The 22,652-nt window shown below is 41.4% G+C and overlaps 1 protein-coding gene across 10 annotated transcripts in view; it reads right to left on the minus strand.

The window, feature by feature from the left end:
* pds5a (PDS5 cohesin associated factor A) overlaps positions 1-22,652 on the minus strand; it is a 237,414-nt gene that overhangs the window by 172,017 nt on the left and 42,745 nt on the right. For all 10 annotated transcript variants that reach the window (XM_048542485.2, XM_048542549.2, XM_048542541.2 and 7 more), the window contains exons 3-4: positions 13,453-13,656; positions 1,815-1,901 (exon numbers count right to left, since the gene is read on the minus strand). In XM_048542485.2, coding sequence (XP_048398442.1) covers positions 1,815-1,901; positions 13,453-13,656 — 291 coding nt within the window. The remainder of the gene's footprint in view (positions 1-1,814; positions 1,902-13,452; positions 13,657-22,652) is intronic.

The following is a 22,652-nucleotide window of genomic DNA, read 5'->3' on the forward strand; positions in this document are numbered from 1 at the left end:
TAATCAAGGCTGAGGCAGATCAATTTTTAATTGGTAAAGAAATCAATGGCTGTAGGAAAATGCAAGAAGGAGATGAAGATAATTAGGTTGGACTTGGGTGGGCAAGGTCAGAAGTGACTCGACACCAGGTTACAGTCCAACAGGTTTATTTGAAAACACAAGTTTTCGGAGTTTTACTCCTCCTTCAGGTGTTAGCTCGTTTTTCAAATAAACCTGTTGGAATATGATCTCATTGAATGGCAGAGCATATATAAAGGGCTGCATAGCCCATTTCTACACCATGTCTTATGATCTTATAGCAGTAAACAGCAATGTCTGTTCATTAAAATTTAATTTCTCTCTGGCCACGGAGAAGGGCCAGAGGACTCAAGAACGGCTAATGCGGTTCCACACCTTTAAAGTAAGAAACAGTTAGGATCTGAACTATCTCCTGAGTATATTTTGAGGGGTTTGTCTAGTACATAACAATGTAAAGCATGCCAAGAGCTGATGAGAGCTAAAACATTAAAAACAGTTTTTTGAAATTCAGTCATGGGGCGTGGACATCACTGGTCAGGCCAGTACTTAACTGCCCATCCCAAATTGCACAAAGGGCAATTGAGAGTCAACCACAGTACTGTAGGTTGCAAGTCACATTTAGGGCAAACTGGGAAAGGGCGGCTGATTTCCCTCCCAAAGGATGTTAGCAAACCAGATGGGTTTTTCCAACAACGAAAAAGGGTTTCAGTCATCATTAGGCTCTTAATTCCAGAATTTTATTGAATTCAAATTCCAGCACCTGCCATGGGTCTCCAGAACATTACCTGGGTCTCTGGAGTAATGGTCTAATGATAATATCATTAGGCCATCGCATCCCCTCATTGGACGGCAGTGAACGTTTAACACACGATAACCTATATTTCTGCAGGAGGCAGAATATGTCACTATCAAGAAAAATTCAACAGATTAAATAACTGACCCGAGCAGATGTGTCTGTTTTAACGATCATTATTGATTACCGATAAAAAGCAGCACTCCTGATTTTCTCAGATGGTCAGAAAGATATTTTTAAATTGAGAGCCCTTTTTTCTGAATCTGCATGAGTGAGTGAAATACACCAAAATACAAATGCACCCATAAAACTTTCTCATGCACATTTTACATACTATGAAACAGCATTACTTTCTATTACACTAAAATGAGATATACAGAAGAAGAAACAACAATCTGAAAGATTAACTCTGCTTCCCTCTCAATTGTTACCTGTTCCCAAAAGTTATTTAATATTGACAGTAGCCAAAAAGAGGACACATTTTAACTCAAAAAGTTAATATCTCAAGATTCCCCATCTCAGCAACTGAACTGCATTTTGAAACGCCAAATATTTTTTCTTCACAAACAACAGCTAGATCATTTCAAACTTTTATAACATTCCTACCTCTTCTCTTCTTACAATATCTTTGCATAAATCTTAAGGGTCTAAATTTGTGTTCTCTGATTATAGTTTCCAGACTTACTTTAAAGTGATATTAGTATTTTCTTTAACGAGTTTCTTTCTGAAACACTTGTTTTCTAGGCTGGAGACATAAGCTACTTCAATACTACAAAGGGATTCCAGAAGACAGTTATGTTAACACCACTAACTACAAGGAGCCTGTTAAGATTTTCAGTGAGTTGTCACAGAGCTAACTTTTAAACGAGGAACAGCTACAACCTTTAAGTAATATGGTGAGTCTATATTCAGAATAAAATTTTTGGCATAAACAATTGACTATTTCTAGATATTGCATATAGGCTTAATTTCTGTAATCTTAAAACAGGTTTAAATGACATACCTCTAACAAATAAAAGTATCTGTTGAACTGTGGACTTTTGGTATCCTCCAATCCTTTCAGCTGCCGTGTAATGAACATGAATATGTCCTGCCCGCACAAAAGAACAAGCACAATTTAGCAAATACTTGCCATTAATTAAACAATATTTATGATTGAATCATGATCAAACAAAATGTTATATCCAAATTTACAGAACTTTGCAAAGTTGCATTTGGTAAACTAGCGGCATAACCTTAAACCCTATTAATGTGACTGTCTTCCATCTGTTAACCGACCCTGAAACCATCTAATACATTATACCAATACCATGAGCTCTTATCATAGGCAATAACCTTTATATAATGCCTCCTAGATGTCTTCTGAAAATTCAAATACCCCACATCTACAGATTCTCCTTTATCAACTCTGTTAGTTATATCCTCAAAGATCTATAGCCAATTTATCAAACATGATTTTGTCCTCTTATGGTGCTGTGGTTGCATCACTACCCCTGGACTGGGAGGCCTGGGCTCAAGTCCCACCTGCTCCAGAGGTGTGTAATAACATCTCTGAACGGGTCGAATAGAAGAAAAGTTTCCCTTTCACAAAACCATGTTGACTGTTTGTTTGTGTTAAGGTTTTCTGGATATCCTGCTTTTTCTTCCTTAATTTTGGTCGCAACATCTTCCCAATAACAGATGTTAGACTGGCCTAGTTCCCTGCTTTCTGTTTTCCTCCGTTCTTGAACAGCAGTGTTAAATTAGTGACTTTCCAATCCGCTGGAAATCTCCTTGAATATTTTGACCAATGCTTCAACTATCCCTGTAACTAGTGTGAAAACTCTTGAATGCAAGCTGTCAGATCCTGGTGACTTGCCTGTCTTTAATCCTTTTAATTTGTCAAATACGTTGTCCCTTGTGACACAGACTGCTATTGATTGATTTACTGTAGTCACATGTACCTAAACACAGTTAAAAGTTTTGTTTTGCATGTAATACAGGCAGATCATAACATACAGGGTTATACAGATCATAGGGTATTTGGACAGACAGGCATACAGTTACAGTTGCATAGGTGGTGCACAAAAGCAGGATCAACATTAGATTTGAGAGGTTACAAAGTTTTTCCTTCCAATGGAATCTTATCTGATTTCTTAGAGAGGTTTCCAGTATCCTCCACTACGAAGGTCCATGCAAAATACTGGATTAAATTATTGGTCATTTCCCCTGTTCTCCATTAATTGATTTCAGAGTTGCATTCTCCATGGGCTCCAGATTTACTTTAATTACACTCTCCTTATACTTCATATACAAAATCATCTTCCAACTGTCCTTGCCCATCTGATTTTTCCACTCAACAGATAGATAAAAATCACGCATGACAAGTGTAACAACTTTTCCTGTTTGTTTTAATATTTCCTACAAATTTACTTTCAAAATAAATTTCCTCCCTCTTTTGTTGCTTTTTAGTCATCTGCTGCTAGTTCCCAAAAACCCAATCCTCTAGCATACCACTAGTTTTGACACCTTGTATGGCTTTGGTTTTGATCATATACCTTCTTCAACCACCTTTGTTAACCACCAATGGCTCATCCTTCTCATTGAGACATTCATTTTGACCAGAATAAATTTATGCTGAGCATTATAAAATATCCGTTTAAATGCCTGCCACTGCTCATCCATTGATTTTCCTCTTAGTCCATTTTCCCAACCCACTTTAGAAAGTTCACTCTTCATTCCACTGTAATTGTCATTACACTGTCATTTAAGTTGAGGACATTGCTCTGAGTTGCTGTCCCTAAAAGAGAATGCAGAATTTTAATATGTAATGAACTACACATGAAATAATGAGATTTAATGAGGTAGGATTAATAAGAGATCTTGTAAACAATATAGCCACAATATTGTGTAGTAGATCTTCAAATGAATCCTTCTCCCAACAAATTTTTTAAAGCCCTGTCGACAGCCCTACTTAAATGATTCATTAGGGGAGTGGAGCCTGAGACAAACAGCCCTCTCTTTACCCAGTTGTGACGCCAATGGCCCAGCAATGGGAACCCATTTCTTATATACCAATATTTGAACCACACATTTACTTCTCTAATATTATTTACCCTGTGCCAATTTGCACATGGCTCAGGTAATCTGAAGACTGCCAGCTTCGTGGGTGTGCTTCTTAATTTAGCCCCAAGCTATTCATAAAGCCTCAAAACTCACTCCTAACACTCCCACAGCCAACGCTTGCAGCACATGGCCATTGTGGACCTCACAATGTACTAGAGCTGTAACACATCGCCTGAGCAGTCATCTCTATTCTATTTTATTTATCCATATGAAGTTAACTATTTTAAAGGTTAATTTTTAAAAAATGTATTCTTCAACTCTGATAACTCCTGATTCAAACGAATTAGTCAAGAGATATGAAAGATATGCCCAACAATCACCTACCTGTTACCCTGTAATGTCATACTTTAGCTCTAACAGAAAGAAACAAGCCAAAGAGGCTCTCTTCTCCCAGTTTTTAATTGCATCAGTAGCTGCTCTTAAGATCTAAGAGTGGTCCTACTTAAGATCTCGAAGCAGATTTAGGCCATCAGGCTCATCGAGTCTGCTCCACCATGGCTAATATGTTTCTCAATCCCATTCTCTTGTCTTCTCCCTGTAACCCTTGATCCCTTTACCAATCAAATACACTCTTAAATACACTCAATGACTTGACCTTCTGCAGCAAGGAGTTCCACAGATTCACCACACTCTGACTGAAGCACTTCATCCTCATCTCAATTCTAAAGGGTTGCACCTTCACTCTAGGCAATGACCTCGGGTCCTCATCTCTCCAATTAGTTAAAACATCTTTTCCACATCCACTCAAAGCAGACTTCTCAATATTCTGTATTCTTCTCTTTGTTAAGCTGCTGACCTGCTTCCTCAATTGTTTGAGAAGCTGCTAACTCTCCTGTCCAGCACGCAGAAAACGACACAGAATAGCTACAATAAGTCTCCAAAACTACAATGTCTCTCAAAACTTATCCAACAGGTCGCAAGATGAATGATGAGCAAGGTGAATGGCTTTGCCAGAGATGGGCCCATCCTATTAATAAAATGACAATTAAACATTCACTCTTGCCACCAGCAACAATTACAATAGTGTGAATCAGTTACAAGATGTACAGGAGCAATTCACCAAGCTTCTTTTTCCCCCTCACAGCACTTCCGAAATTGTTAACTCCACTACCTGGAAGCACAAGCACAACAGGAACAGAGCCACTAACTGTAAATTTCATTCCAAGTCTCACACAATCTTAAACATGTCCTTTCTTGCCATTCCTTAACTATGGCTAAGCAAGAGACCCAAACCTGCCCACTTAATAGCACTGTGGGTGTACCAAAAGTGCATCTCACTGGTACAGGGGTTCAAAGTAGCTCCTCTCCATTACCCTTTCAAGGGGAATTAGAGTTGTGCAATAAACTCTGGCCTTGCTGACAACACTATATCCTGAGACCAATAAAACCTCTGCTGCTCATCGACTGACACCAATCAATTCCAACTCACCCCTGAAGCAGTCCTTATGTTGGTGAATACATTTGTGTCATGGATATATTTTGAGACTATTACTCCAGACGATTTGAGTTCTAATCCCATCCTGCAGTTTGAGAACCTGAATAAAGTCTCTTAAAAAATTTCAATTAGGATAGTCGTGGCTCTGTAAGATTGTTTCAAAAACTTATCTGATGACCTTTTGAGAAGAAAATATGCCTTTCTTATCAAGTCTGGCTTTTAGGCGGCTCCAGTCTCATATCAGTATGGTTGATTTTTAACTGCTCCCTTCCCTAAAGTACATGAAACCACAATAAAGGCGACAATACAAACTGCAGTGGAAAAGCTCCAGATCGACAATCAGTCTCAACAGCAATGCCTACATAAAACATTAGCAAAACCTAAGTTATGTTAGAGATCACGAAATGTGCTAACTTTTCTCAATATTGAAGGGCTACAGAATGTCCAGATAATACTCTAAATTTGATCCCAATTTGAATCGAATTAAAAATAATAAATTCAACAACCTGGAGATATTTTCTCCAGAAGAGGGAGGCTAATTCTAGACTTGAGACACCTCTAAAGTTGTCACGTCTCAATATGGTACACATGCAGATATAGTGTTTCCACTGATCAATGAATAAAGAACATGGAGGCGTAAATGTAAGATATTCAAAACAATCAAATCAAGCATCTTTAGAACTGCGTTGTTTTCTGCGTGCTGGATATGGGTGCGTACTTTTAGCAATCGCAGTTTGGCTACTGCTCTGTTTACAAGCCACAGTTCGGCCATCGCTCTCTTTGCGTCACCGTCACTGAGTCGGTGCTCCATGTCGAACACTACTTGAACAATGCACTAATCACCAGAACCTATGCTGCATTAGATGTTTCAATGCCCACCAGCAATTGTGGTTTGGTGGCAGCACTACAGAGTTTTCTGGTGTGTCATAAAGCGCATCATTGCTAAACTAGGTTTGTGCAAAGTGGTAATGGAACTAATAAGAATGAAAAATAAACTTGGCATCACTTTCACCAGGCTGTTTGTTGCAGACGCATTGGTCTGGGCGAGCACTGGAAGGAATGACCACTGTATAATCCTTGCATTATCTCGTGCAGCAGTGCCACAGAGCTAAATAGGACAGACTTCTGACAGGTTTAATCTGCATGAAATCAACAAGTGGCAGAAGGCGCAGGCCATGGGTCCTGACAGCATTCTGACAAGAGCACTGAACATGTGTGCTCCAGAACTAGCTATGCACCTCACCAAGTTGCTCAAGCCACAACAAATTGCTGGAAAAGTTCAGTAGGTCTGGCAGCATCAATGGAGACAAATCAGAATTAATGTTCTCAGAATGGCCTCAGAATTCTACAACACTGGTATCCATAGGCAACGTGGAAAATTGCCCAGCTACGTCATGTATATAAAAAGCAGATCAAATCCAACCCGGCCAGTTACTGATCCACCAGTCTACACTCAAACATCAGCAAATTGTCAACAGTACTGTCAAGCACTAATGCTTAGTCTGGGTTCTAGTAGGGTTAATTAGCGCCTGGTGTCATTATAACCTTTGTCCAAACATGGACAAATAAGGTGAATTCCAGAAATGAGTGACTGCACGTGATGTCTAGATTATTTTGACTTAATAGACCATCAAGGAGATTAGTAAAATTGTAAAATGGTTACGATTGTTGGAGGTCAAGCATCTCAGCCCCAGAACATTAGGAGTTCCTCAGGGTAGTGCCTTAGGTCTAACCAGTTTGACCAATTATCAGCACAATCCGTGACTCCAAAAGAAGCAGGTGCACAAGTACGCTACTTGCGCCTGCTTCATCATTCAATAGGATTACGGCTGATCTAATACTCAAGTGCACCTTTACTCATAACCCTTCATTCCCCCACTGATTGGGAATCTATCTCAACCTTAAATAGACACAAGGACTCTGCCCCACAGCTCTTTGTGGCAAGGTGATCCAAAGGAAGAAATTCGTTCTCATTTCAGCCCTAAATTGGCACCCTTTTATTCTGAGAAAAATGCCCTCTGGTGTTAGACTTTCCCAATAGGGGAAACATCCTCTCAGCTTTTACTGTGTCAAGCCCCCTAAAGAACCTTGTGTTTCAATAAGATCAAAGAATCATACAATACAGAAGAAAGCCTTTAGCCTATCGAGTCTGTATTGCCAAAACTATACTACCTCCACTAGTCCCACTTTTTCACACTTGGCTTGATATGTGAATAACACATCAAGTGCTCATCCAAGTACTCTCTGAGGTTACCTGCCACAAGTATCCTCCCAGGCAAGGCATCCAGACCCTCGGCATCCTCTGGGTCAAAACAGCTGCCCTCAAAACCACTCTAAACCTCCCACCTATCACTTTAAAAAAGTGTAACCCTTGATTTGGGCCCTTGGGCTAAGGGTGCCAGCTGCTTTCCGTTCACACCGTCCATGCCCCTCATAGACTTCTATCAGGTGTCCCCTCAAACTTCTCAGCTCAAAAGAAAACAACCTATGATTATCCAGCTCTCTTTAAAGCTGAAATGCTCCATCCTTGGCAACTACCTTGTCAATATCCTCTGCAGCAGACTTCACTGCAAACGCATCCGTACTGTGGATGCACAGAACTGCACAGGGTATTCTAGATGCAGCCTAACCAAAGTTCTGCAGAGCTCTATGCCTTACTTTAATAAAACAAAATCTGCCTTACCCCATCCAACAACATTTTTAAAAATTTTTTTCACTTATAAAAGGACATTGATGGCCAGCATTTATTGAATGTTCTAAATTGCCCTCAAGAAAATAGTGGTGAGCTGCCACTCTCCATATGGTGTAGACAAAGCCACAATGCCATGAGGGAGGGAATTCCAGGATTTTGACCCAGCAACAGTAAAGGGTGATATATTTGCAAATGGTTGTGTTCCCAAGTATCTGCTGACCTTGTCCTTCTAGATGGAAGTGCTTGTGGGTTTGGAAGCTGCTGTCTAAGGATCTTTGGTGGATTTTTTCAGTGCACCTTGTTGACAGCACACATTCATGATACTAAGCTTAGGTTGGAGGGGGTGCAGGGAAGAGCGGATGCTTGTCTGTGTGGTGCCAATCAAACAGACTGCTTTGCCCTGTCAAGCTTTGACTGTTGTTGGAACTGCACCACCCATGTAAGTGGGACTTCGATACTGTGGTCATTCGGAGACATGGATACAGCAGGGGCAGGAATGGTTGATGCAGGTTCCAGGATTTAGATGTTTCAGTAAGAACAGAGAAGTTGGTTTAAAAAAAAAGGGGGGAAGGTGTGGATTGTTGGTCAAGGACAGTATTACAGTTGCAGAAAGGATGTTTGGGGACTCGTCAACTGAGGTAGTATGGGCTGAGGTCAGAAACAGGAAAGGAGAGATCACCCTGTTGGGAGTTTTCTATAGGCCTCCGAATAGTTCCAGAGATGTAGAGGAAAGGAGAGCAAAGATGATTCTCGATAGAAGAGAGAGAGACAGGGTAGTTGTCAGGGGGGGCTTCAACTTTCCAAATACTGACTGGGAACACTATAGTTCGAGTACTATAGATGGGTCAGTTTTTGTCCAGTGTGTGCAGGAGGGCTTCCTAACACAGTATGTAGATAGGCCAACAAGGGGCGAAGCCACATTAGATTTGGTACTGGGTAATGAGCCCAACCAGGGTGTTAGATTTGGAAGTAGGTGAGCACTTTGGTGAAGCGATCACAATTCTGTTATGTTTACTTTAGTGATGGAAAGGGATAGGTGTATGCCACTGGGCAAGAGTTATAGCTGGGGGAAAGGCAATTACGATGAGATTAAGCAAGATTTAGGGAGCATAGGATGGGGAAGGAAACTGCAGGGGATGGGCACATTAGAAATGTGGAGCTTACTTCAAGGAAAAGCTCCTGTGCGTCCTAGATAAGTAAATACCTGTCAGGCAGGGAGGAAGCTGTAGAGCGCAGGGGCCATGGTTTACGAAGGAAGTGGAATCTCTGGTCAAGAGGAAGAAGAAGGCTTATGTTAGGATGAGATGTGAAGGCTCAGTTAGGGCACTTGAGCGCTACAAGGTAGCCAGGAAAGACCTAAAGAGAGAGCTCAGAAGAGCTAGGAGGAGACATGAGAGGTTGTTGGTGGATAGGATCAGGGTAAACCCCGAGGCTTTCTATAGGTATTTAAGGAATAAAAGAATGACGAAAGTAAGATTAGGGCCAATCAAGGATAGTAGTGGTAAGTTGTGTGTGGAGTCAGAGGAGATATGGGAAGCGCTAAATGAATATTTTTCAACAGTATTCACTCTAGAAAACGACAATGTTGTCGAGGAGAATACCGAGATACGGGCTACTAGACTAGGTGGGATTGAGGTTCACAAGGAAGAGGTAATAGAAATCCTTCAGAGGGTGAAGATAGATAAGTCCCCTGGGCCGGATGGGATTTGTCCTAGGATCCTCTGGGAAGCCAGGCGGGGGGGATTGCTGAGCCTTTGTATTGATCTTTAACTTGTCATTGTCTACAGGAATAGTGCCAGATGACGGGAGGATAGCAAATGTGGTTCTCATGTTCAAGAAGGGGAGTAGAGACAACCCTGGTAATTATAGACCAGTGAGCCTTACCTCAGTTGTTGGTAAAGTGTTGGAAAAGGTGATAAGGGATAAGATTTATAATCATCTAGAAAAAAATAAATTGATTAGGGATAGTCAGCACAGTTATGTGAAGGGAAGGTCGTGCCTCACAAACCTTATTGAGTTCTTTCAGAAGGTGACCAAACAGGTAGAGAGTGAACCGGTTGATGTGGTGTATATGGATTTCAGCAAGGCGTTTGATAAGGTTCCCCACAATAGGCTATTGTACAACATGCGGAGGAATGGAATTGTGGGAGATATAGCAGTTTGGATCGGAAATTGGCTTGCTGAAAGTAGACAGAGGGTGGTAGTTGATGGGAAATGTTCATTCTGGAGACCAGTTACCTTCCGGTATCCCGCAAGGGTCGGTGTTGGGTCCACTGCTGTTTGTCATTTTTATAAATGACCTGGATGAGGGCGTAGAAGGATGGGTTAGTAAATTTGCAGACAACACTAAGGTCGGTGGAGTTGTGGATAGTGACAAAGGATGCTGTAGGTTGCAGAGAGACATAGATAAGCTGCAGAGCTGGGCTGAGAGGTGGCAAAAATGAGTTTAATGCAGACAAGTGTGAGGTGATGCACTTTGGCAGGAGTAACCGGAAGGCAAAGTACTGGGTTAATGGTAAGATTCTTGGTAGTGTAGATGAGCAGAGAGATCTCGGTGTCCATGTACACAGATCGTTGAAAGTTGTCACCCAGGTTGACAGGGCTGTTAAGAAGACATACAGTGTTTTAGCTTTTATTAATAGAGGGATCGAGTTCCGGAACCAAGAGGTTATGCTGCAGCTGTACTAAACTCTGGTGCGGCCGCACTTGGAGTATTGCGTACAGTTCTGGTCACCACATTATAAGAAGGATGTGGAAGCTTTGGAAAGTGTGCAGAGGAGATTTACTAGGATGTTGCCAGGTATGGAGGGAAGGTCTTACGAGTAAAGGCTGAGGGACTTGAGGCTGTTTTCGTTAGAGAGAAGAAGATTGAGAGGTGACTTAATTGAAACATATAAGATAATCAGAGGATTAGATAGGATGGTGACGGCGAGCACAAGGGGGCATAGCTTTAAATTGAGGGGTGAAAGATCTCGGACAGATGTCAGAGGTGGTGTCTTTACTCAGAGAGTAGTAAGGGAATGAAACACTTTGCCTGCAATGGTAGTAGATTCGCCAATTTTAGGTACATTTAAGGCATCATTGGACAAGTATATGGGCGTACGTGGAATAGTGTCGGTTAGATGGGCTTCAGATTGGTATGGCAGGTCGGCACAATATCGAGGGCCGAAAGGCCTGTACTGTGCTGTAATGTTCTATGTTCTGAGCAATTTGCGACTTGTCAGGTACATGCCAGCGTCACAGCTGTACTGTAAAGGTTAGCTTAGGGGAGTGCAAGTTCTGAAGCACAAGTCTTCAGCAATATTGCTGAAATGGTGTCGTAGCCCATTGTCTCTGCAGTGGCTAACAGTTTATTGATGTCACTTACAGTGAATCAAATTGGATGAAGACTGGCATTGGTGATGCTGGAGACCACTGGAGGAGACCAAGACAGATCTTCCATTCAGCACTTCTGGCAGATGATTGCTGTGAATGCTGCTCCCTCAAAATTTGCACTGATGTGTTGGGCTCTTCCATCAGTGAGGAGGCGATATTTGTTGAGCCCCCTTCTCCAGTAGGCTGTTTAATTATCCACCACCATTAGCAAATCTGGATGCGGCAAGACTGCAGAGCTTAGGTCTGATCTGTTGGTTGTGGGACTGCTTAACTCTGTATATCACTTGCTGCTTATACTGCTTGGCACACACATAGTCCTGTTTCACAGGTTAACACCTCATTTTTAAGGTACACCTAGTGCTGCTCCTGGCACGCCCTCCTGCACCCGTCACTGAACCAGGGTTGACTGGTCGGTTATAGCTCAAAGGAATCAGCTCAGCTCCAGAACATCACTATAGGTGTTTCATCAAGGTTTTGTCTCAGACACACACATTTCTTCAACTGCTTACTCGATAAATTTCCCTCTCTTATATGGTCAGAGGTGCTGAATTTTGCTGATGATTGTGATATTCATTATCATCCAGAACATTCCAGATACTGAAGCCATGGCTATTTGAAGCAAAAACGCGATAACGTTCGGTCTAGGACTGATGAAAGCTTTGAAGCATCTTGCTGCACAAGTGTCATGGATTTTTAATCTAACCAGTTCCCCATAACACTCATTAGCATGACCATCACTAAGTTTCCCCACCAACTTCCTGGGATTACTATTTATTAGAAACTTAACTGGGATGAACAGATATAAATTGATACTATAGCCATTGTTCAAGACAAATAGATTATTGTCGTAAGAGCTTTCTACCCCTTGCTATTTTTAGTTCCACCAAATTGATTAGCTTAGAAAATCATGACGTGCCAGAGTCCTGTGGTTTTTTTTGTCACTGTTGTCCTTTCAAAACAGGGTTACAGCCCTTCCAAATTCCATTTTGTCTATTTCTTCTGAAAGTCAAAATGCCTGGAATTTTAGTTTTTAACCTTGGTTTCACTGCAGTAACAAATAAATCAAACCAATTCTTTTCCACCCATTATTAATTTATTGCCTTTGCTGAGGCGCTTCACGCATTCAGATTTTTTGCTTTAGTTTTAATTTATTTCCATTTTCTCCCCGACATCATTGGAGTTCCCACTGTCCTATTTAATTATGCTACACTGTGTCCATTTCTGATCCACCCTGCTTATTTCTACTCATAGCTCTGTTCTATAAGCTCGACATTTCTCTTACTCTGTTTGAAAATATTTTTTACTGAATCCTCTCACTGAGTCCACTTCTTGAGTTTCAAGCCTATCTGCTTGCTTCTGTGTTCTATTGATTTGAACAGTGGTGCATTCCAGCTTAAATACAGATCATTCAAATCAAATAGTTTTCTCTTTCCCCTGTATTAGTGCCACTGGCAGATGAAATGAAACGCCTGGCAGTTACACCATTTTGTCAACTACTTATTTATTTTCTTTTTCTAATTTGCACTTGGCCCAACCAAGAATTACAAGATTATTGCTGGTGAGATTCTGCATTTTACTTGCAACCTTACCTTCTCAAACTCTCTCAGATTAGCATCAGTCTGGTTCTACCAATGTTGGTGGATCCTACATGGACCATTACAAATTGATCCTCCATCTCCCAAGTCCTCCTCGCAGCCACAAGGGCTAAATCTAACAGCCAGCAGGCAAGGCAACCTTAAAAATTCTTGGTCTCACTGGAGACCGTGTCTTAACTCCCACACGCCCCTTGAACGGCCTTTTATACCACAGTACCACGGTCAGTTTGCTCAATAAGCCTGCAAACTTTGCCTCTCTCAGGCAGCTAAAATCTTGAAATACAAGCGAAAGCCCCAATAAGTGACTTCTGTGATAGAGAACACAGAAATCAAACTGTCAAACAAACATAACGGTCAAAGAAAATAACGCATTCTGTGAATGAACACCAAATTCTGACTTTAGTCTATGAGTGCTTCAGTTTCAACAATCACTATTTACCTTAAGTTTGTCATGAGATGTATACGGAGCTTCTGGAGCATAGATTCTGAAGATATCAGCCAGACAGCATGCCACAAGCAAACGAACATCTTTATTGGGATTCCTGAGAAAGAATTCCGAAGCCAAATGCAAAGCCAATGGAAGATATTGCTGCTTTTCATCTTCAGAGTCCTGGTCCATATCCATGAAAGTTTTAACCACCATCTGTACAGCAACAAACACATTGTCAAGTGCAAATTCCAAAATTAAATTCAAACTATTTTCTGCAAGGGATGGTAAAATGAAAAGAAAAACAAAAAAATTCTGAAATGCTAAATGCACACAACTTAACACTTAGTATTTAAAGTTAATTCTTTATGACGTAGAAGTGCAGGGAAGAGAAGAAATGAAATTATTCTGACTTATGAAACAACTTAGATCCAAAACTTTCTTGGACTTTTACGGCATGTAATCTTTAAATAAACAACATTCCAGCACATGCCTTATTTGAAACAAGAACAGCTTGTATTTTTTTCACATCTCTAACAAAATGTCCTAAATCATTTCTGGGGCACGATAAAACATGACACAGAGCAACATTAGGAGATATTGAAGCAAATTACTAAAAGCCTAGAAAGGTATTTTTAAGTTGAAGCATAAAGGGGAAAGCAAACGCAGAGAGGTAGTGAGATTGAGGGAGGAAATTCCAGAGCAAATAGCCTAAACAGCTTAAAGGCAGGACCACGGTGAATCAATAATTTTAAAAATCAAGATACTGTTTGGCCAGAATCCAATGTGGACCAAGCAGCATGGGGGAGGACGAGTGAACAGCATTTGGTGCAAAGTAGGTCACAGGCCTAAATGACCTCACATTTACAGAGGGTTCAAATGTACAAGACTGGCCAGAGGTTTGGAGGAGTTCAGTCATTGAAGTGCATATGTAAATGATGGAAAACGTGGCAAGGGTAATGAAAATATTGACACAAGGGAAGGGACTGACTAGTTATTTTTATTCTAACTTTGTGGGCCCTCATAGAGTCCCAACTTATTTTCATTAAGTTTGGCTAACCAAACAATAAAAAGAAATTCGAGGGAACCTCAGTGATGTGAAGCTCACATCCAGTAACATGTGGGAATTTCAAAGCAATGTGCACAGGGATTGCTATTAACCACAGCAGTTAAAGGTTAAGGTACCAAACTTTAAGGAAGTTGGTGCAACCACAGGGGTGAATGTTTCATGGCTTGCATGTCTCTGGAGTAGGTCATTTCATAGCTTAATGTGTGCAGGGAGAAGCAGAAATGCGTGATCATTGAGAAGTCAAGGATGATCGGGCATTCATCTGAGTACATGTCATACTTCAGAATGTTGGTGACAGAGTTGGTTCCTCTCCAAAGTGCAGTCAAATCCTCAAGTCTGCAGTACCACAGTTGGTTGAGATGTATGGAGGGAAGGAGGAAATATGGGGACAGAATGTTAGGGGATTGTTGGTGGAATGGACAAGCTTTTCTATGGCCGCAGACAAGAATTCAGAATGGCATATTGCCCTCCTCGTGTCAAGTGGGCATTTTGGGATTCAGAGTAGGAAGACTGAGTAATCAGCAGACATGACTCGCATTGCTACCGACGATGCTGGTACAAAAAGCAATGAGATCCTACAGGTAGATTTTAGGGAGCTAAAGAATCTAGCAATCAGGATCTTAGAAATAATAAAAGCAAAATAGTGCAGATGCAAAAAGTGTGAAATAAAACAGAAAACGCTGGAGAAGCTCAGTAGATCTGACCACATCAAATGGAAAGGAAAAAAAAACAAAAAACAAAGCTCTGAAGAGGGTCTGGACTCAAGATGTTAACTGTTTTTTCCTTTCTCAACAGTTGCTGTCAGACCTGCTGAGTTTCTCCTGAAAATAACCACCTCTGGTTCATTTCAAGGGCTACCCACCTTGCTCGTGGGTATAAAAATTGAAAGACAGAAGATGATGTCTGGTGAGAGGAGTAGCGCAGCTGGAGGGCTTTCAATTCCTGGGACAATAAAATCATGCTGTAGGAAATGCAACCTGCGTAGACAGGTTGATTGATTTGGACTCTTTCAGATGTAATTTGTTGATAACTTGCTCATACAATTGGGGAAGATTTATACTAACATGACAAGGAATTAGAACAAAGAACCAAGAAAGCAAGATACCCAAATAATTGGGAGAGACAGACAGCATTCAAGAACAAAACAGTAAAGTCCAACTTAGGTTTTCTAGGTGATGGGATCTGTCATTTGCAGAGTCTGATTGCAGCGATGTTGTCCAAATGGGATATAGGTCAGGTTTGGGGCCAAGAAGAAAGCACAGCTTCCACACCACATACACAAGCATACTACAGGAAACATTTCTGATTTTTTGCATGGTGACCTCCACAACAACGAAGAGGGACTGTCTGTTGCTGGACTTCATGGCAATAAGACTTTGATCTTTCCTTCCAAAGGGAGTGAAATGGTTCAACCTGTTACACTATGAAAACTGATCTCAGATGATTTGATTAGAAAAGAAGGTGGAAAGTAGTAAATGCAAAGACTTATCCTGGAACGAAGATGAAGAAAATAAATTTACAGTCATTGTTGTACTTATTTAAAAAGAACCAATTCACCAAAAGTGGCCTTAAATAGGATGAAGCTGATTCTGGTGTACGCACATCATCCAGACTGTCATGAGTGAAGACTAGGTGCTGTGCCTCATTTACATTGAGCCTCATCAGAAAGCACAGGCCAGAAATATCAGCCTAACAGCTAGGTCGACAATTAAAATGAGAAACCACATGAATTACAAGATTATGCCATAGAGTGTTCCACAAAGCAATTATTTAAATTCAAAGGATACGGGCATTGGTGGCCAGCATTTATTTGCCATCCCTAGATGGCCTTGAGAAGGTGGTGAGCTGCCTTTTTGAACTGCTGCGGCCCATGTATTGAGGGTACAACCATAATGCCATGAAGGAAAGAATTTCAGGATTTTGACCCAATAATATTGAAGGAATGGTGATACTTTGCCAAATCAGAATGGTAAGTGACTTGGTGAGAATCCGCAAGTTGTGGTGTTCCCGTGTACCCGTGGCCCTTGTCCTTCTTGATGGAATTATCATTGATTTGGAAGGTTAAGTCGAAGGAACCTTAGCAAATTCCTTTAGTGCATCTTGTAGGTAGTACACACTGCTGCTACTGCACATCGGTGATGGTAGAGGGAGTGGATGTGGCACCATTTAAGTGGCTGCTTTGCCCAGTTGGTGTCTACCATCTTGAGTGGTACTGGAGGGGCAGTGATCCAAGCAAGTCAGGGGTATTCCATCGCACTCCCAATTTGTGCCTTGATGGTGGACAGGAGATGAATTATTCACTGCAGCGCTCCTAGACTCTTAGCTGCTCGAGGCCACTGTATTGAAATGGCAAGCTCAGTTCATTTTCTAGTCAATGGTAACCTTCAGGATGCTGACATTGGAGGAATTAATGATGATAACACCATTGAATATCAAGGCATGGTGGTCAGGTTTCCTCCTGTTGGAAATGGTCATTGCCTGGCTTTTGTGTGAAGAGTGTGCCACTTTTCACCTTTCAGCCCAAGCCTGGATATTGTCCAGGTCTTGCTGCATTTGGATATGGACTACTTCAATATCGGAGTCAGTGCAAATGGTACTAACCGTTATGCAATCATCAGTGAACATCTCAACTTCTGACCTTATCATGGAGGGAAAGTCATTGATGAAGCAACTCAAGATGGTTGGACCTAGAACCCTACCGAGGAACCTTGGCTCTTCCGTTTCAGTGGTATTGCCCCCACCTCTGAACTAGGAAGATGATGTGTGTCATAACATGACTGAACAGGTTGACTGAAATATATTGAGGGGGGACTGGAATGGAGATGACAGATGTCAAAAACAACCACCTTCCTTTTAGCCAACCATAACTCAAACCAGCAGTTTTCCCTCCGATTCCCCGGACTCCAGTTTCATTAGGGTTCCTTGATGCCACATTAGGTCAAATGTAGCCCTGATTTCAGCTCTTTTGACCACACTTGAAACAAACCTGTAAAGATGTCAGGAGCTGAATGGCCCTGCCAGAAGCCGAACTAGGTATGACATGAACAGGTTATTGCTAAGCAAGTGCTGCTTGGTAGTACTGTTGTTGATAGCTTTCATCACTTAGTCAGTTAAACAACCTGTTTGGTTTCTCCAACATCTAGATGATAAATTGTGAGCCATGAATATTTCAGAGTAAATTTAGAGTAGTACATGAAAAACTGTGGTTCACCTGTAAGGAATGCTTGGGGCCTGGCATCAGAAGGTGGTGATAAAAGTACAGGTATTGTGTCTCCTATTGTTGCATGTAAGAGAGTTGGAGAACTGAGGTGATTGAGGAGATCAGGTGTCCCGCAGCAAACATTTCATTGGCATAGTGAAAAGCAAGGGGAAGAGAAGTCATATTTGGTGGTGGTATCACACTGGATATGCCGGAAATTGTAGTTAATAATCTACTGAATAGAGGCGAGTGGAATAGAAGGTGAGGAGCCTAGTAACTCGATGGCGGTTTATGGGAATGAACAAGGGGCAGGGGATCAGGAAGGGGGAAATTTTGGTGGGGGGCGGTTGGGAAGTCATCTTTCAAGAACGACTGTGGAAGACTACATCATCAGAACAATGGAATAGAATCCTCACAGGGTGCAGAATGCAAGAAGAATGGTAATGTCATCGCGACCAAGTGGATATCTAACAGATACGACAATAGCATTACTCCAGAAACAGAGATAGGAGTCAAGCAAGGGAAGGGAAGAATCAGAGATGGGCCATAAAAGAAGGGTGGAAAATCGTAAATCAAGTTGAAGAAGTAGGACAAGAGCAGGAACATCAACACAATGTAACAGAAGAGTGAGAGCAAACCTGAGTAGAATAAAAACTGAAATACTGAACATATCCAATAAAAAGATCAGCACAGCAAGCTCTCATGGCAGTAACAGGAACAACACTTTTTAGAGTAAGTAAGATAAGTTAAAGAATAAATTTTTCACTGAGGGAAATGTTCAAGGTTAGTGATCAAGGGAAACTGGTCAGGCCTCCACTCAAATATCTAGTAGAGAACCCACTGAGCATTCTGGAAGGAAATGATTATGTAGAGAATTTGGAAGTTATAAAACCATGAAACATAGGATCAGAAGTTTCAAAAATATTGCCTCTCATTCTAAACCCTTGCGTATACCTATATCAAATTAGAATGTGACAGTTCAAGATGGTAGCTCACCATCACCTTTTTGCACAATAGCATGCAAGGTCGGCATTACGTTGAAGGACATAGGCAACAAAATACTGGCTCAGCCAGTGAAGTTTACACGATCTGAATGAATTAAAGAAAACACATCAACTACACTAACCCTCCCAGTAATCTCATTAAAAAAAGACTGCAGCATGTAGTTAAACATAAGCTGCCTTTCCAATCTGTGTTGGCCTTCCCTAATTAAGCCATACTTGAGCAAGTCAACATGAAGTTTCTTCTAAATTGCCACTTTTAAATGCATTTTTCACTACTGAGATTGAACTGATTTGATCTGCTGACATCGGGCTTACAGTTCCAATCTTTGTTCCAACGAGGGTTTCACTTACATATTCCAACCAGTCATGTTGCAACATATGCATCCCAACTAGTATGGTGAACTTCTAAGAACACTCACTTCAATTGCAAGTTGCCAAGGGAAGCAAAAGTAGATGTATTTATTTACTACTTCAGCCATTCCACCAGCCTTCAGATATAAATCTCGTTTTAGGTCCAGAATCAGCCCACACCTTTCATCAACCTTTTCTATTTATAAGCTTGGCAGATTTATGTAAGGGCTCATGAAGCACAATGGTAGTTACTCTACATCTAAGTCAAAGGGCCAGGTTCAACTTCCACCTGCTCGAGAGGAATGTCACACAATCTCTGAACAGGTTGACAAAAAAAGCAGACTTCCAGAATTCCTTTCGAGTGAGTATAAAAGGCACTGATGTGTGCCCACTATCTTTTTGAGCATGATTTTCACACTGATTGTCTACTCAAGATGTGTCGTACCCAAACATGTTCTGCTTCATTTTGCTGTCTCCTTCTTTCAACATCCAGGAAGCTCTGGATAGGTTTGTCCTACCCTTTACCCCTACGGTCACGTATCATGACTGTACCCAAACTAACACCCTCTTTAAAGGCAGGAAATCGTTTAGTCACAATTTTGTTTTTAAACCATTTACTGTCATTTTTATAAATGACCTGGATGAGGGCGTAGAAGGATGGGTTAGTAAATTTGCAGACAACACTAAGGTCGGTGGAGTTGTGGATAGTGACGAAGCATGCTGTAGGTTGCAGAGAGACATAGATAAGCTGCAAAGCTGGGCTGAGAGGTGGCAAATGGAGTTTAATACAGACAAGTGTGAGGTGATGCACTTTGGCAGGAGTAACCAGAAGGCAAAGTACTGGGTTAATGGTAAGATTCTTAGTAGTGTAGATGAGCAGAGAGATCTCGGTGTCCATGTACACAGATCCTTGAAAGTTGCCACCCCGGTTGACAGGGCTGTTAAGAAGGCATACAGTGTTTTAGCTTTTATTAATAGAGGGATCGAGTTCCGGAACCAAGAGGTTACGGTGAAGCTGTGCAAAACTCTGGTGCGGCCGCACTTGGAGTATGTGTACAGTTCTGGTCACTGCATTATAAGAAGGATGTGGAAGTTTTGGAAAAGGTGCAGAGCAGATTTACTAGGATGTTGCCTGGTATGGAGGGAAGGTCTTACGAGGGAAGGACTTGAGGCTGTTTTCATTTGAGAGAAGAAGGTTGAGAAGTGACTTAATTGAAACATATAAAATAATCAGAGGGTTAGATAGGGTGGATAGGGAGAGCCTTTTTCCTAGGATGGTGACGGCAAGCACGAGGGGGCATAGCTTTAAATTGAGGGGTGAAAGATATCGGACAGATGTCAGAGGTAGTTTCTTTACTCAGAGTTGTAAGGGAATGGAACGCTTTGCCTGCAACGGTAGTAGATTCGCCAACTTTAGGTACATTTAAGTCATCGTTGGATAAGCATACGGACGTACATGGAATAATGTAGGTTAGATGGGCTTGAGATCGATAATGACAGGTCGGCACAACATAGAGGGCCGAAGGGCCTGTACTGTGCTGTAATGTTCTATGTTAATCTCTGATTCCACTTTATGTGAGTCAGATCCATTCTTAACGAAAATTGGTCCTCCTCCAATTAACGTTTTTGCTCTGGATTGCTCCATGTCCTTTGCCTTCGGCAAGCTAAACTTAATGACACAATGATCAGCATGGTCTACATTTTCTCCTGCTGGCACTTGATTCACCAAAGTCCACCAATACCTTCTTTCTCTTTCTAAACTCTAGAGAATACAGGCCCAATAAAACCAATCTCATACGCTAATCTTGTCACTCCTGCTTTTTGCTGAGTGAACTTCCACTACACTCCCATCAAACTAAGCCTTTCTGAGGTAGGGAAAACAAAACTCCGCGCGTTGCTGCGGGTGTGGTCTTACCAAGGCCCGATGTGATTGCAATAAGAAATCCCTACTTCTGAACTCAATGCCTCTTGCCAAGAAGGCCAACATACAACTTGTCGTCCTAATTGCTAGGTGCACCTGCCTGTCTACTTTCACTGACAAGTGTCAAAGAAACCAGATCATTTTCTGGAGGAAAGGTCATCAGACCTGAAACTTTAACTCTGTTTTCTCCTCCACAGATGCTGCCAGACTTGCTGAGCTTTTCCAATAACTTTGTTTTTGTACCAGGTCACTTTGCACATGCACATTTCTCAATATGACCATTTATTACCTTTATGTTTTTCACAGCAAATTGTAGAACTTCACATTTAGCCACATTGTACTGCATCTGCCAAGCATTTGCCCTAACACATTAACCTGGAGTCCCAAATGCTCTTTTCACTAGGTCTAGTTGCTATAATAGCAATACATATTGCAACTGAATTCTTCAACCTCTATTATTTAAACTGATAAAGTCAAATCTTCTTTCAACTGTTTCAGAGATAGTTGGAACTGCAGATGCTGGAGAATCTGAGACAACAAGGGGTAGAGCTGGATGAACACAGCAGGCCAAGAGGAGGAGCAGCAGGAAAGCTAGGCCCTTCTTTCAACTTCCTTTCTTCCTCCAAAAGAGACTTAGGACTTCAAGATCTAACAACTACAATTAACTCTTTCTACATGCAAGTAGAAATAAGCACTGAAACAACTTTTACATATCCAAGCTACCCATAACAGATATTGCAAAACTCATACAGCACCCCAACAAGAATTGTCTGCAGTAAAAATAAAGCACAGAAAATGGATTAAGTAGAGTTCTCATTGCATTAGGGGATCAGTTAGCTCACTTAGCTAATTTGCAATGCACAGCAAGACCAACAGCAATGGTTCAATTTCTGTACCAGGTGAAGTCGCCATGATGATCCCACCTTTCAGCCTTGTTGCTTGCCCTGAATCAAAGTGACCCTCAGGTGAAACCACCAGTTGTCTCTTATCAGAGTGCAGCCCTCTGGTCCTCTGTGACAAAGGTTTAAATTGCATTAATTCATATTTTTGGAAGGACTTTCTGCTTTAATTGTTCTGCCACACACGTGAAATGACACAAGGGAGCAGGCTATTCTGGACTTAGTGCTATGTAATGTGCCAGATATTATAAAAGGCCTTAAAATAAGGGAACACTTCGGAGGCAGCGATCAAATTATGGTCGCGTTCAGTCTGCAGTTTGAAAGAGAGAAGGGAAAATCGGATGTAATGGTGTTACAGTTAAACAAAGGTAATTACAGGGGCATGAGAGAGGAATTGACGAAAATCGACTGGAAGCAGTGCCGAGCGGGGAAGCCAGTACAGCAACAATGGCAGGACTTTCTGGGTGTAATTGAGGACACAGTACAGAGGTTCATCCCAAAGAAAAGAAAGATTATCCGGGGTGGGATTACACAGCTGTGGCTAACAAAGGAAGTCAGGAAATATATCAAAAGAAGAGGTGGCAGCCTATAAATGGCCAAGAGCACTGGGAAATCAGAAGATTGGGAAGGCTACTAAATCAAACAGAGTATAACAAAGAGAGCAATAAGGAAGGAGAGGATCACATATGAAGGTAGGCTAGCTAGTAATATTAGAAACAAAAGTAAAAGCTTCTTTCAATATATAAGAAACAAACGAGAGGCAAAAGTA

Source organism: Stegostoma tigrinum, chromosome 1, assembly GCF_030684315.1.
Source record: "Stegostoma tigrinum isolate sSteTig4 chromosome 1, sSteTig4.hap1, whole genome shotgun sequence".
Classification (NCBI taxonomy): domain Eukaryota; kingdom Metazoa; phylum Chordata; class Chondrichthyes; order Orectolobiformes; family Stegostomatidae; genus Stegostoma; species Stegostoma tigrinum.